The sequence below is a fragment of the Neocloeon triangulifer genome, unplaced genomic scaffold, assembly GCF_031216515.1.
Source record: "Neocloeon triangulifer isolate White Clay Creek 2 clone unplaced genomic scaffold, ASM3121651v1 ptg000001l, whole genome shotgun sequence".
NCBI classification, from domain to species: Eukaryota; Metazoa; Arthropoda; class Insecta; order Ephemeroptera; family Baetidae; genus Neocloeon; species Neocloeon triangulifer.
This window is the reverse complement of record NW_026775544.1, coordinates 9,238,420-9,252,552: the sequence shown is the minus strand read 5'-3', so window position 1 is coordinate 9,252,552 and position 14,133 is coordinate 9,238,420. Positions and strand designations below refer to the sequence as shown.

The following is a 14,133-nucleotide window of genomic DNA, read 5'->3' as shown; positions in this document are numbered from 1 at the left end:
GGTGGGCGCGCAGACACTAAATTTAGCGATAGAGGTCTTCTTTTTTTCAAAAGCCAAAAAGCAGGGCGAGAGATATGGGGGTGTGCGAGCGTGGCAGAGAAATACTTTCTTATCTTCCTTTCTGCGTTATTGAAACTTTTCTAGCTTACATTTCTAGCAAACCTTCTCACTGACAGGCCCAATTTTCCACACTGTTGCATCTCAGAAGTCGCAATATTATTACAGAAAATTGCTATTTAAACGTTTACATCGTGAGTTGATAGCCAATGTAAGGATGGTATGGCGAATTTATGGAGGGAAATCTGTTGTGATTTATAAACATAAGCACGGCAAAAGCTCTCTTAAGCCCCTGCAGGCGTTTCGTTAGGCTACCTGCGTACCAGACGTGAGCAAATGTTTGCATACATACGGCTCCTATTTCATGGTTCGGAGCTAGCTCTGGTGTAGCTTCTATTTGAATGTGAAATGTTCTTGCCTTTTTAAACCGGGATGATACAGAGAGAACTGGATTTTTTGCCGGCGGTGCGAGATAAACAGAGATGTTTATTTTATTTTCGGATAGGAAAGGGGCCTTTTAGTGGTTTTAAGGAAAGTGAATCTAACGCCCGCAGCATGCACTACTTCACAAGCTATTCTTGGAATTGGAAAAATTCGGCTGTCATGTATTTATTCATAAAATAGGAGAAATATCATATCACTTTTAATACCGAGAACGTTTTCTCATTCGGGAACCTGACAAGCAAAACGTGAACGTGTCTCTTTCAATTCCAGTCCACGTCACTTTCAATCGTTTTCCTTTTGTGGTTTCTCATTTCCGCCTTTCTCTCTGTTCCAGATTTCGACATGTGCCACCACCTGAGTGCGTCTGAGCGGCACGCCTGGCGATGAGCAAATCGACAGTCATGAGAAAGTGGCGAGAGCGGGGCTTGCGGAAAGGATGCGAATTAGCCCTCGCCAATGTGGGTCTGTTGATTTTATTGATGGGCGCCGGGGCACGGACGCAGCAGCTGGCGCTGGAAGAACAGGCGGCTGGTGGGCAGCAGGCTGCTCCCAAGCCGCTTACCCTTATGTCAGGTGAGTGAAAAAGTAATAATATGCCAGAAGTTAATTAGCAGAAATGGAAAGAAAAGAAAGAAAGAGAAGTTTCTCATTTCCTTCTACGCAGTGAACTTAAAAAAGAAATGCAGAAAATAAAGTATGATTAGATTTTTGCAAAGGTGTATCGATTTATCAACTTTTGCTTGCAAAGATGGAATGAAATTTTAATAAGAAGCTTTACGCAAGCTTTGAACGTCAAAGGGAGAGAAATCTTTCAGTAGAACTTATGTTTTTTACTTTGACGAGTTTGATGAAATATTTTAAGCTTTCTGAAACTGATCTCAATATTTCCTTTTAGAATCCCATTAATTGCTCTGATAAAACACACTATAAAATAATAAAAATTCATTCATTTGCGTCTTAATGTTATGTTAAAATCATTAAGGATCATTTAAACGCACATAATAAACTTTTCATTGAGGATTCATTGAGTATTTTATGAAATAAAATTGTTCAATAAGATACGCAGAAAAGTTTTTAGGGCAATCCAATAACCACAATGCAAATGAATTGAAATCCATTACTTCTTTTCTTGTTGTTTTGTAGAGTTTTCATATATTGCTTTGAATCTGTAAAGTTTTGCATGGAATAAAATAGTTTATGAATGTTTGAAATTAAAATAATCTATTCTGTCACATCTAAAGTTAAGCTCTATAATTGTTCACGCCATGTTCATTTTTTTCAGTAGTCAATAGAAGAAAACTGTTCTCATGATATAAATTGATAACAATAATTATAATATTTTAAAATGAGTAAAATTGTATTTTTTTTTAATAGTTAGAAAAGCGCAATTTAAAAAAAAAATATGCTATTTGTTAACAAACAAAAATTAATAATAATAATGGAAAGAAAAAATTTTTTTTTTTCATTTTGGAGTTATGCGCACCTATTTAAAAGTGGATCTGTGTCTTTCCCATTAGCTGAATTGTTCTGCCTTATCTAAAATGACAACTTCTTTGTCAGCCAGCTGCGGGACAAATATTTTCATCACGATTCCATACGATGCAAATGATGAATCTGATGTTTTCTTCTATCTACTAATTTTGTTGATTTATTTGTAACAATAACGCAAAATGCAGAAAAAATAACCAATAACAAACAATGCAAATCATTTAAAATAACCGTCACTTCATTTATTGATATTTTCAACATTGTTGCCGATTGTTGCAGGTTTTTAGTGTTGTAACATAAATCTAATAGCTATGTCAAATCTTATGAAAAATTATGATCTTTTCCCTGCAATATTCAATAATCAAGTTTTTTTTAATGTAAAGAATTTTATACTGACCTTTTTTAAAATTATATTAAAAGAAATATGGATGGGAATTTGAATTAAAAAAAAAAAAATTGAAAGTTTTTATTTCAATTTTACTGGCAAGAATCCTAAATATTGAAAAAAAAGTACAAATTTTTGGCTTTGCAATAAATTTTTAAAATTTAACTTCCGATATTTTCAGAATATCAAAAGAATTATATGATATCAAGGAAACAAACAGAATTTATTATTTAAAAAAAAAGATAGGCTTTTGGAAAACACTGGTTTCGGCGGCGCCAGGACCGCTCGATGGAATGGTGCCGTCGCCTAATAAATAGTATATGGTATTTTGTTACTAATTCTAAAATTTCATCAAACAGTTTAATAACTAGGAATAAAATGCATTGCAACCAAGATATTAAACTTTTGAGAACCACGAGCAGCCGTGAAGTGAAAATAGGTCGTTATTTTCACAGCGTGCTGCAAGTGTAAAATGCAGATGAAATCTGCCGCTTGAGATCACCGGCGGCCCCGAGAATGCCATTTTCCAGGCAGCCTGCTCGTCGTCTCCGTTAATTCCATAATAGGGTCTTTCCTGTGCACAATGCCCTGGCGTGGCAATTGAGTCATAGCGTGCAGAAGCGCGGTGACATTGTTCCCACCACAATCTCGGGTTTGATCATCTTTCCATACCCCGGGTGGCGGCAATTGCAATTACGTTTTGGCACGGATCGATGATTCCAAATAAGTGACGGGCAGAACAAACACACAAGCTCATCACTCCGAGCGGACGAACATGAATTTTAACAAGGGAATTCAAGCGTGTTGTTCCATGCCAAACAGGAAAATTGTATACACAACTAGGAAATAAACGGAGAATATAAATCGACGACATTAAAATTCACCCAGATTGCAAATTAGATGATTTTGCCAAAAATTACAAAAAGCCGTTCCATCGAAATAGTTCCATAGCATTTGCTTCTATATGCAAATTAAGTTGTGTGATCTATTTTAAGAAGCGAATTGTCCAAATTGACCATCTCAATATGACCAAAATCACATTTTAAAATTGAGAACAATAAATCTGAAATTTTGCAACCGCCGCCATTGTGATTTCTTTTGGGTGCAATTTTGGCTTTGGATTGACGTAGAATTTTGAGCCGATACCAATGCACTATAAAAATAGCCTAAAAATGCCAATGTGTATTACAGTCTACAAAGTTTAAAAAAAATTAAAAAAAAAAATAGTAACTGATGCAACTTTGGATTAATTGCATAATATTTAGAGTAGGAAAAATATCTAGTCATTCCTCAATCCTCTTGAAAAACATACAGAGAATTATCAAAAATACTTATAATAACTTCCATATTGTAATTAATTTTGGAAAGTTGCAGTAATTTGTAATATTGAGTTTATTATGGCGTGATAATTAACAAGAAGGAATTATTGTTTCAGTTTCAACAAAAGATTATTTGTAATTTAAAATAATTAATAAAATTAATTATTTAATCAAAAAAATAAATATTTGAATTGAAAAAAAAATTGATGGTTCTTCTTTAAATAATTTACAGTGATTATCAGTAATGAAGTAAATTAAACAAGCAATTCATCTCTGACAAAAAAGTTTTCTCTGATTCCCGGTTCCAGTTTGTTAGTCGCGGGCAGTCTGGTGCATCCAAGTCGATTGCAGGCACCTGCTAGTTAGTTATGCAACTGTGCAATCCCGCCGACTCTTCTTCTCTCTCTGCCTTCTGACTTGATATAATTATAAGAGAGAAACGCGTCTGCTGCCAACTCTTTTATAAAGCCGGCTAGCTGAGGCGTCCACTTTTTTTGTGCAACCAGATACTTCCCTAGCACCCACTCACTAGTGCTGGAGGCAACAATAAAGTTTGTTAGCCGCTCTTTTGAAACACACTGACTGCTGAGCTGTTGGAAATCTGAGCCATTCTCTTGGTGTGTGACACCAGCTGAGAAAGCAGTAGAAATGCAACATTTCGCCGTGTCATGTCGTTTGATATGAGAGAAGAATACAATTAAAAAGCGTAAGACTCACTCGTCCTCGAGCCAACAAAGTCGTGATTTTATGTCGGAGGGTGTTTTTGCTCTCAGAGTGACGCAGAAAGGCCAAAAAATGCGGAAAAGAACTTGCTCCGGCACAGAGTTGAAAAGGGCTAGGTGAAAGGGGCAGAGGCTGCAATTAATTTCAAGACGACAGCGTGACACACACGAGTCCATTTTTCACCCTATCAAGTTAATTACGGTCCGACTGGCCAGGCCAAGATTTTTTCTACGATAGCGTTACGCTCTACCGCAAACAAATTGAAAGTTTTGGACGTACACAGTTCCGTTAGTACAATCAATTTTTTTTTCTTTGTAAAAATAAATCGTATTGAAAAAAAATTACTTGAGAAAAAAAAATCAGATTTTTGTCCGCAATATTTGAAAATATTATTTGTTCTGATTAAAAAATTCAAAACTTTCGGTTGTGAATCAATGAAGACATTAGATCGATTTTTTTCTGAGTCAAAAAATAAAATCGTTTGACTTTGAGAATTTATTTCACTTTTTGCTGCCAAGAGAGTAAGAAGAAGAGCAGCAGCTCTTGTGAGAATTCTTGACGCGACACATTAAATAATAATCCTGCGCAGAGGTCCCTTGAGGAATGCTTTTGGTTCTTCCAAGATCAAAGGTTTGGAGAGGAGTCATTGCTTCGGAACGCAGAGTCAGAGTTATTCCACCTCCAAATGTCCTGAATAAATGGAAGATGCAAGTGAAAACGCAAACCGCGGCATAAATAGTTTTTAAAGCAAAATTTTTGTATTACCTGCCTCCGATATTGGTACAACCTTTATTCAGACAGATTTAGTAAATCTGTTCTTTCTTTCAATTAGAGCGACAGCCAAAACGGAAATTTCGGCTTTTACTGCTGTTCAGTCATTCATTCATCATTGAAAAAACTCTTTGTGTCTTTCAGTAAAGACAGCTGATCGATTACCGATACAAACAAAACATTCGAAGGGGAACCAATTGAAAAACTTCTCTCTCTGCGGTTACCAAATAAAAGAGGGGAAGGAATAAAAATTTCGGCCTCCTATTGAAATTTGCAGCCAAAGTGAAAATCATGGCATGCACTTTGCGAGATTGACGAACTTTTATTTCCAAAAAGCGCAGGGAATTGAAAGTGCGCGGCGTTTTATCGGAGGCTGTGTGATGAATTGTCGTCGGTGGAGAGTGCGGGTCTGTTTCTGTCAATGACGTCTGCATGCTCGCCCCGCGGATTATTGTTCACCACATCCTATGGCTGGCCCAAAAACCATATATGCTGTATTTCACTTTTGGCGGGCTTAACCGTGAACATAAAGTGATACACACACGGGGGAGTGTGGCAGAGAAAACCACCGGCCGACGCACTGCAAATGCCATTTGTATCAATATGAATGGCTGCACTTGTGATAAAGACAAATGGCACTGGCGAAATGCTTGCTGATTGCATTGAATCCCCACAGTGTAGAATCTCCATTAAATCCTTTTGATGGAATGATTAAATCCTTTGACGGGGGGTTTTTTTTTTTAAATTAAAATTGTGGCAGATAAAAAAAGGTAATAATTATGCATTGAAATAGAAGAACATAAAAGTTAGAAGCGATAAACTCATTAGTTTTGTAACTTTGTACCAACCTTTTGTCGTGATTTTCAGCAGTTTCTGATGTACGTTTTCATTAATTAATTATCATCAATCATTTCTAAAATGTTTCATTTTTAGTACTTACATATTTTTGGAGTATACTTCGTAATCAAATGTTATGTTTCAATTAAACTAGCTTGAATTAAAATTAATTTAACTTGTATATTTATAGAGTTGTATATTTAAGTAGAATTGGTAAAACGGTTTTCATGGTTAACATTTTAAAATTATTTTAATTAATAAATTCTATTCTGACTACTTTTACATTTGCCGCTCTCTAATTGAAACGATTGAAACTAGATATTTCACATGTGGTGCGGGAACCTATCGTGAATAAACTTTTATAAATTCACTTACATAGGTTCGTCATGTATTGCGTGGTAAAGGCTGGTTGCTAATGGGAAAAAAATATATCCCTACTTTTCCCAGAGATCTCTAGTTCCGAGCCACACATGAATATCATTGCACGTTCGTGGTACACAGTCACTACATGCAAATACACCGTGTTTGAATTTTGAATTTATTATTCATGCGGAAAGTAAATAATTTATTTTATTATTTGTTGGCAAACGCGCGCAGTGCATAGAAGCGGGCAGAAATTTATCATTCATGCACGTGCACACAACTCAACAGCAGCTACCGACGAGAGTTTGCAAAAATAATCAATCGTGCCATGAACCGACAGACAATGAAGCTCTCTGTGATTGACCTCTTGTCCAACAACGCGCAAAGTTCATTATCAAACGCCAGACACCAATTCACTGCTGAGCGAACGCAGTATTTTAGCTTTTGATTATTTGTTTCCACGGATCAGTTATTGGATGAGCCATCAGAATACGAAATGACATTTTGTTTGGGAGCATCGAGGCCGATCCGAAACCAAATAAGCCCTGGAAAACTTCACCCACCAATAAAGTTGAACTCTGAACTGACTCTCAAATTTGCAGTTAAATTGAATGTCAAATAATTATATTAAAAAAACACTTACAACTTATTTGTTAATTATCTAAAGGGGTTTAAATTCGTAATAACGCAATTTTTTTATTGTTTGAAAAATCAACCTGTTTAATTTTCCTGCACGTATTCTTTTAAAAACTTCACCTATAAAATTTATTTTCAAAAACCCTGTATTGCTTCTATTGACAGCAACATTGGGGGGGGGGGGGGGCTGTTTTATATCTTTAGTTTTTGCCACTTTATTTAATTGTTATTTTTAATGTCGGTGAGAAGGTTCAAACTTATTTCATTGCCTTTCACCCTGCAACTAATTTTTATTAAAATTTTAATATTCCTTTGAATTAATTTGGTATTACTTTCTATTTGATAAAAATTTCAATTGGCAATAAACGTGTGACAAATTAACTTTGCATTATTAATGTTTTATTATCAATTTCGCTTCAAAGCTACGCTCATTTGCTAATTACAATTATTTCCAATTGGGAGAACTAAAAGGCAAATGACATGCCCAAACTCTGAACTTGTAATTACGAATACCAATGAAACGATAACTAGGGTAAACACATTCAATGTTACAAATTATTTGATTAGGCGCAGCACAGCAAACTGTGATGCATAAATCAAACCGCAGGGTGCTCGATTTCGCTTGTCACATAATTAATGTGTGGCGTTTTGCAGGTAACTCATCGCTGGCCGAGTGGCACAGCGTTGAGGTGGAATCGATGCTGTTGGCCAAGGGCAGTGCCGGCGCCACGACGGCCGCAGACGCCTCGTCAGAGGAGGTCTTTTCGACGAGTACTGCGGAGCCGGTGCGAATCACCCAGCCGCCGCTGAAAAGACCGTCATTCCTGGACCACGCTCATTTGCACCCGCCCGACGGCCAGCGGCGCTACGGACCTTATTTTGAGGACGGTCTCGGCCCATTCAACGTGACAGCGCGAGTGGGCTCGACTGTGCTGCTCGACTGTCGCATCGGCATGCTCCAGGACAAGACGGTTCGTATTTTCCTTTCGGCCCGGCGGTTGCACTTACTTTAGATAGACGCACTTCTTTGCCACTGCTTTCCGCTCTTTATTAGTGCAGAAGCTCGCTGCGGATTTTTCTTCCTCCTTCGGGCAGGAGCAATGATCTCGCAGCAACCGCGCTTGTACTTATAGCCCAGAAAAAAGACGTTACATTCTTTCGGTCCCTTCTAGTGTCTTCTATGCATAGCTTGATTTTATATAATGATAGACAATACACTTGACATATGTCTAATAGACTAGATTAAAGTCCCTGAAATCGGTTTAAAAAAGTTGAAGGTTCATAGAGTTTTTAGTTCCTTTCCGCAATCATCTAAATCAATTAACATTTTTGAAAATTGCAGGAACTATTCATACTCTAACAAGCGAACATTTTTACGTGTCCAACGGCGATTTTGATCAAATTGGGCATCTCGATTAGGATTTTTTTTTTGTAATAAAAAAAATTCAAGAATTTGCAAGTAAAGCATGTTTTTACATTAACAACATGCTTTTAAAATTCAAAAATAAATTTTGAATATTATCTGGAGCATTATTTGCTATTTAAAAATTAAAAATAAATTTTGTTTTATTTATTTTATATTATTATAATTTCGTTTACAATTATCATGATTTAAACTGTAATTTTTTATGCAATATGTAGTTTTAATTTTTTTAATTTTGAATTGCAAGTGGTATGTCAGCGGTTGTAAGCTTCTAAAGAAATATAAACGTTTTACGCGCTTCTTCATCTTGTATAATTGATTTATTATGGTCCAAAATTGTATCCGGATTTTGAAGTATTTTTCAATACAAGACTTGCAAATATAAAATATAAATTAAAATAGTATAGATAATAGATTGATGTCACGGTATTTATAAGCTAGAAGAGAATTTTGCAAATAAAAAATTTCACTACCAAATTAAGTAATTATTAAGTCCTTATTTAAGATTGAATAGTTGGCGTCTATGATAGGGAAGGTACAGTTAAGAGTTAATTTTCCATTCCACTCAAAGTTTACTGAATAACGTTTGCCGCTGAAAAGCAAGCAAATAACTGAGCTCTCAATAAATTATTTGTGGTTGGGACGCGCACTCGATCTTGGGCAGACCAACTTGAGTAAGCAAACGGCAAGTATTGTAGCTCAATTAGTGGCTGCGCAGGCGGCGTGGGTTTTGCTAAATCAAAACTTATTAATTTCGACTGGCACTCAGGAACTCACCATGGCTCTCTGCGCGCGATTCCTAATATTAATCTCAAGCCCTGGCATGATTAAGTGATTTATGGCCCCGGTCGGCGCGGGTGTTTGCTCGCCTGTGTACCGGCGGGTCGGTCGGTGGCTTTCTCCTCGAGCTCCTCCAGCAGAAACGAGAGATTAAGCCGAGCTTTATTGAATTACAGGTTACCTGGATCCAGCGCAAGGAGGACTCGATTCATTTGCTGACAGTCGGAAAGCAGGCTTACAGCAACGACGCCCGCTTCAGCCTCAATTTCCGCTACCCTAATAACTGGCGTTTGCAAATTTTGTTCGTGAGCCGCCGTGACGAGGCCACTTACGAGTGCCAGGTCGCCACCCACCCACCCAGGGTGCTCCAGGTCAAACTTCGAGTCAGCGGTGAGTAGCAAATAAATTCCTTATTCTTTTACAACTTTCTTTCATCACTGGGGGGAATCTATAATTGTTTTTGCATAATGGCACTGCCATACTTCTTTATTCGCGAGAGATGTGAAGAGAATAAGAGAGGTCGAAGAAGTAACCAAGCTGGGTTCTCCTCGCGCTAATCCCTGAGGTTATGCAACCGGCTGCACATTGAGAGCGAGCAGCTGACGTGAGTTGCATAAATACCTTCGGGATGGAACGATAGTGCAGTGATGCGATCGTGCTCTATTGTTTTATCGCTTTCAACTTCTTTGTTTCAAGAACAAAGTGATGAAAAAGATGTTAAAAATCCCAAATCTGTTTCTATGAAATACTAGTCTTGAATTATTATGAATTATTCTACACTAAATAAGTCATTTGGATGAAATTCGCATGTAGATAAGTTTGCCAAAAAATTTGACTAGGCTTTTAGAATATTATCAAGAACATATTATGTAAGAAGGCAAATGTCGCTTTATTTTTAATTAATTTACACTTCCTTTACTTGCAAAAAATTATGATGGCTATAAAAACTCATTTCTAGTAGTAAAATTTTCTTTTGAACAAACCCGTTCAAAATATTAAATAATCCTGGTTCCTCATATTAAAGTTAACTGGCGTTAAAATTTTTAATTGATAATAAGAAACGGAAAAATAAAAAAAATTGTTACTTTTTAGCGTTTAAGAATTTGTGTGATTTGCAAGTCTGTTTTTTTTTACATTGGAAAAAAATCATGAATTGCAAATATTGCTTTTGGTACAGTAAAAAAAAAACGACCGAGGCTATTAAATTGACAGTAACTTTGTTACCAATAGAAAGACTAAAAGTAGTAACCTGTTCCCAGACAAGCGTAGCTTCAAGTTTCCAATGTTTATTATTTTTAAAAAATTTTAATCTCCAGCTAACATCAAATTTGTACAATATTTTGTCAAAATTTTCATTTAAAAAATATTTTTTATGCGGCTATCCTTTAATTATTTAATTCAGCAAACGCACATGTTCAACCGTATCCTTTTGATTAAGCCCTGCGTGCGTGTTTTTGGTCCACCACGGCTAATAGAGAGGAAATTGCAACCGTGCTCTGTGCAGCAGCTGCTTACGAACAAAATGGCAACAAATTAGCCAGCCAATTTCGCAGTGCACATTAACCAACATGCTGATTTCGGAGCCACGCTCGGCAGCGTGTGTGCGGTCGGAGCGGCAATCATCGCCTCTCTGTCGAGAGAGCTGCAAAACGGTTTGCCTATCTCCCAAAAGCAGCAACTAAAACCAGCCGGCCACTGTACTGATGTACTCGGCTAGCGAGATGTATCAAATAAATATACGTGCTAGAGCGACTGCATTGCCTGTGTCCGGGCTCACATGTACAGAAAACAGTCCCATGTCACATTCACAAAGGATATTATGTGGTGACGTGTCAACAGTTTAGGCGCTGACCCTAGGGGAAGTGGAATTTGCTGATACACGCAGCAAAACACCACTCGCATGCCGGCTCGGCCACAGCAAACAAAGCAAAGAGGACTTCAAACTGACAAGCAAACCTTTTTGGTTTGGGTTTATATTTTAATTGCTTTTGCTTTGGTTAATGATATGGCGTGCCTCTGTTTTACTAAATTATTTTTGAAATCATGAATTCAAATTAAAATGTAAAAAGCATCACCAATCGAGAGGAAGAGAAACAAATAAAATAATTTTAATATGTAATATATAATTATTTTGAGTAAAATATTTTATATTTTATGTTAAAAATCAACATTTGGCGCAACCATGATTAGAATATTAACTATTTAACTCTATATGTAATTTTTTAAGTTGATAAATTGGCATTTTCGTAAGATTCAAATATATATCAAATGCTGATGCTATGGCGCAATTCTAAATGTACTTTGTAAGATTTGTTAAACAATATTTAATTAACCATTATGTTGTGTTCATTAATATTTACTTCTTGGTTTTAATGCTACCCTTTTATGTATGTTATTTTCAAAATTTTGCTTAAAAATAAACCGTTATGAGCAATTTTTAAGTTTGCAAATGTTACAGGTACATTATTTTATTATTTTAATGAACTAAATAGTATCAATTAAAAATAAAACTTTCATTTCATTAAATAATTTTATCATAATAAGCCAATAATTTTCAGCCTTTAATCTTTTCCATCAAAACTTCTTGATGACTGATGGAGCCAGGGATTTACTCTCTTCAATTAATAGTCGTTTTTTCTTTTAATAGACGAGATAATAAAACACAATTCTCATGTGGACTCAACGAGGTCACACAGACGAGAATAATTGCTTCAAAGTGTGCAGTAATTGGACAGCAAGAAAATCGTTTTATCCCCTGTCGACTGCCAGTTAAAAAGCGGTACCGGTTCGGCGCAGTGGACAATCGCATTTTCCTTCTTTCCACTCAGCAGTCTCAGAGCGTCCCTTGTAAATCAACCCTTAATACGATACCACTCGAACACAACAACAGCTCTCGTAAGATATCTGGAACCGAGCCAAGCCCTCGCAATGAGTATCGACAGCCCATCAGATCTGATGGATTCGAAACTTCTTCCTTTCGCACTCTGCCGCTGGCAAATCGGCAAAAATAATTTGTAGCAAATAAAAATGAGATACACAATGGAATCAGTTCGCAGAAAAATCCGTACTTTATGGATTTTGCCCTGGGAAAAAAATATGTGAATCACTTCCACTTCATCTCACGCTGTAGCAAATGTATTTATTTACACTAGGATGAATATTTCTGGCACAAAAGTTTGGCAAAAAATGAAATGGCAAATAAATTGGTGAAAAAGAATAATATAGAACACAAAACATGAATTTCGCATTAAACTTTGTAAGCAGGCGCGGTAACACGGGAAAAGCGGCATAAAACATTTGGTGTGACAACTTTTCCGCTCCGGCGATTTCATGGAAATTATTTCGCACTATAAAACCCAGCCGGCCAGCCTATATTGAAAATATTCAATTTCATGCTACAGGGCCTGCTTTCTTTTGCTCTTCCTTTTCCCCGGAGCCACAGCCCACGTTCTTTGCTGAAAAAAGGTCACGTGCTAATATAGCGCCGGCGGCTGTTTTTGACGATCTAGTGCAGGCTTGGATTAAATTTCATTACCCCATAGAGCAAAGAGGGTCATACCAATGGTTGCTATTCGCGTACCTTTCGGTGCCTTTGCCGTATCTCTGGCGGGTAATTTGTAAGAGATTCAACCCATCTCTCCATTTCACGTACAGTTAGTAATAGTTTCATTATCTTAATCTTGCTTAGTAGACTCACGTTTTTATCATCGTTAAAAGACAATTTATTAAAAGCTATTTTACAGCTCCTCTTCTGCGATTATTAAGAAGAAAAATTATAAAAGCCATTTGTTGCGAAATTTTTTTTCCGATAAATAGAGATAAATATTTTTTGATGAGTAAAAATTATAGAAGATTCAATTAAATATATAATCAATCGACACCTCGTAATAATTGGATAATCTGAATCTTTTACACTAAAATTCCAAAGATTTTTCTTATATTATTTAATTCCTTTTTATTAAATTTCGTTCATTACAGTACATCAACTTTCATTACAGATTTGTCACTCACAGAAAACAAAATATGAGAAAGTGACTTAATTTTCAATGTTTAACAATCTCTCTTCAGACCTTGATAGTACAATATATTATAATAAAAATAATATTATAAAAAAAATATTAATAACATACAATATATACGATTGAAAGTAAGTTTAATTCAATATTATAGATATTTAAATTATAAAAAAATATACATAAAAACATTCATAAAAAATTGAAGAAATTTTCTATTAATTTAATTTAAATAATGAGATAAAAATATTATTATAAATTAAACTTATACTTGAAATAAATCTTTTGTAAAAGTAAAAGTGGCAGGTCCACTTTAAATAATCAAATATTGAAGCCACTCAAAGCACACACACAACAACAAGGCCGCGCTGACAGGGCGGCGCCTTTTGTGCATGAACGTAATGCAACCTGCTAAGCACGGCAGCGGAGAAGTTTGCCTATCCTCGAAAACAGGGGCTCGACCCACAAACCTTGTTAAATGTTAAAGTATGCACTCCGCAATGCATCACGCCCGCTCAAAAAATTACACCATCCCTCAAGTAGGGCGCCCGCTCGCTCAACAAACGTTGTCCGAGGCAGTGGCCTGGAAGGTGAAGAGACAGGGCGGATGCACGCTGAAATAACACACTCGAGTTTAAAGCAAGCAAAGTGATTTATTGTAGGGTAAGTTGGTCTAGCCGTGGCCCCGCTACATCACTATCCATCTCACGTACATACTAAACTCTGTCGAGCCCTGGCGAGCACGAAGATTGTTGCTTTTTTATTCCGACGGCTGCACATACACACACACCGAGAGACAGAAAGGGAAAAAGAGCAGAGAATTCACAAAACAAAAAATAGAGATCCCTGACTTCCCTATTGCTGGCACCAGACGAGCGGGGCACGCGCATTTAT

At 36.5% G+C, this 14,133-nt stretch overlaps 1 protein-coding gene across 6 annotated transcripts in view; it reads left to right on the top strand.

Annotated features, from left to right (window-relative positions):
* The window catches only part of LOC132195049 (uncharacterized), a 151,709-nt gene that overhangs the window by 127,152 nt on the left and 10,424 nt on the right, over positions 1-14,133 (top strand). For all 6 annotated transcript variants that reach the window (XM_059616786.1, XM_059616796.1, XM_059616763.1 and 3 more), the window contains 3 exons: positions 836-1,074; positions 7,678-7,994; positions 9,403-9,616. In XM_059616786.1, coding sequence (XP_059472769.1) covers positions 885-1,074; positions 7,678-7,994; positions 9,403-9,616 — 721 coding nt within the window. In that variant the 5' untranslated portion in view covers positions 836-884. The remainder of the gene's footprint in view (positions 1-835; positions 1,075-7,677; positions 7,995-9,402; positions 9,617-14,133) is intronic.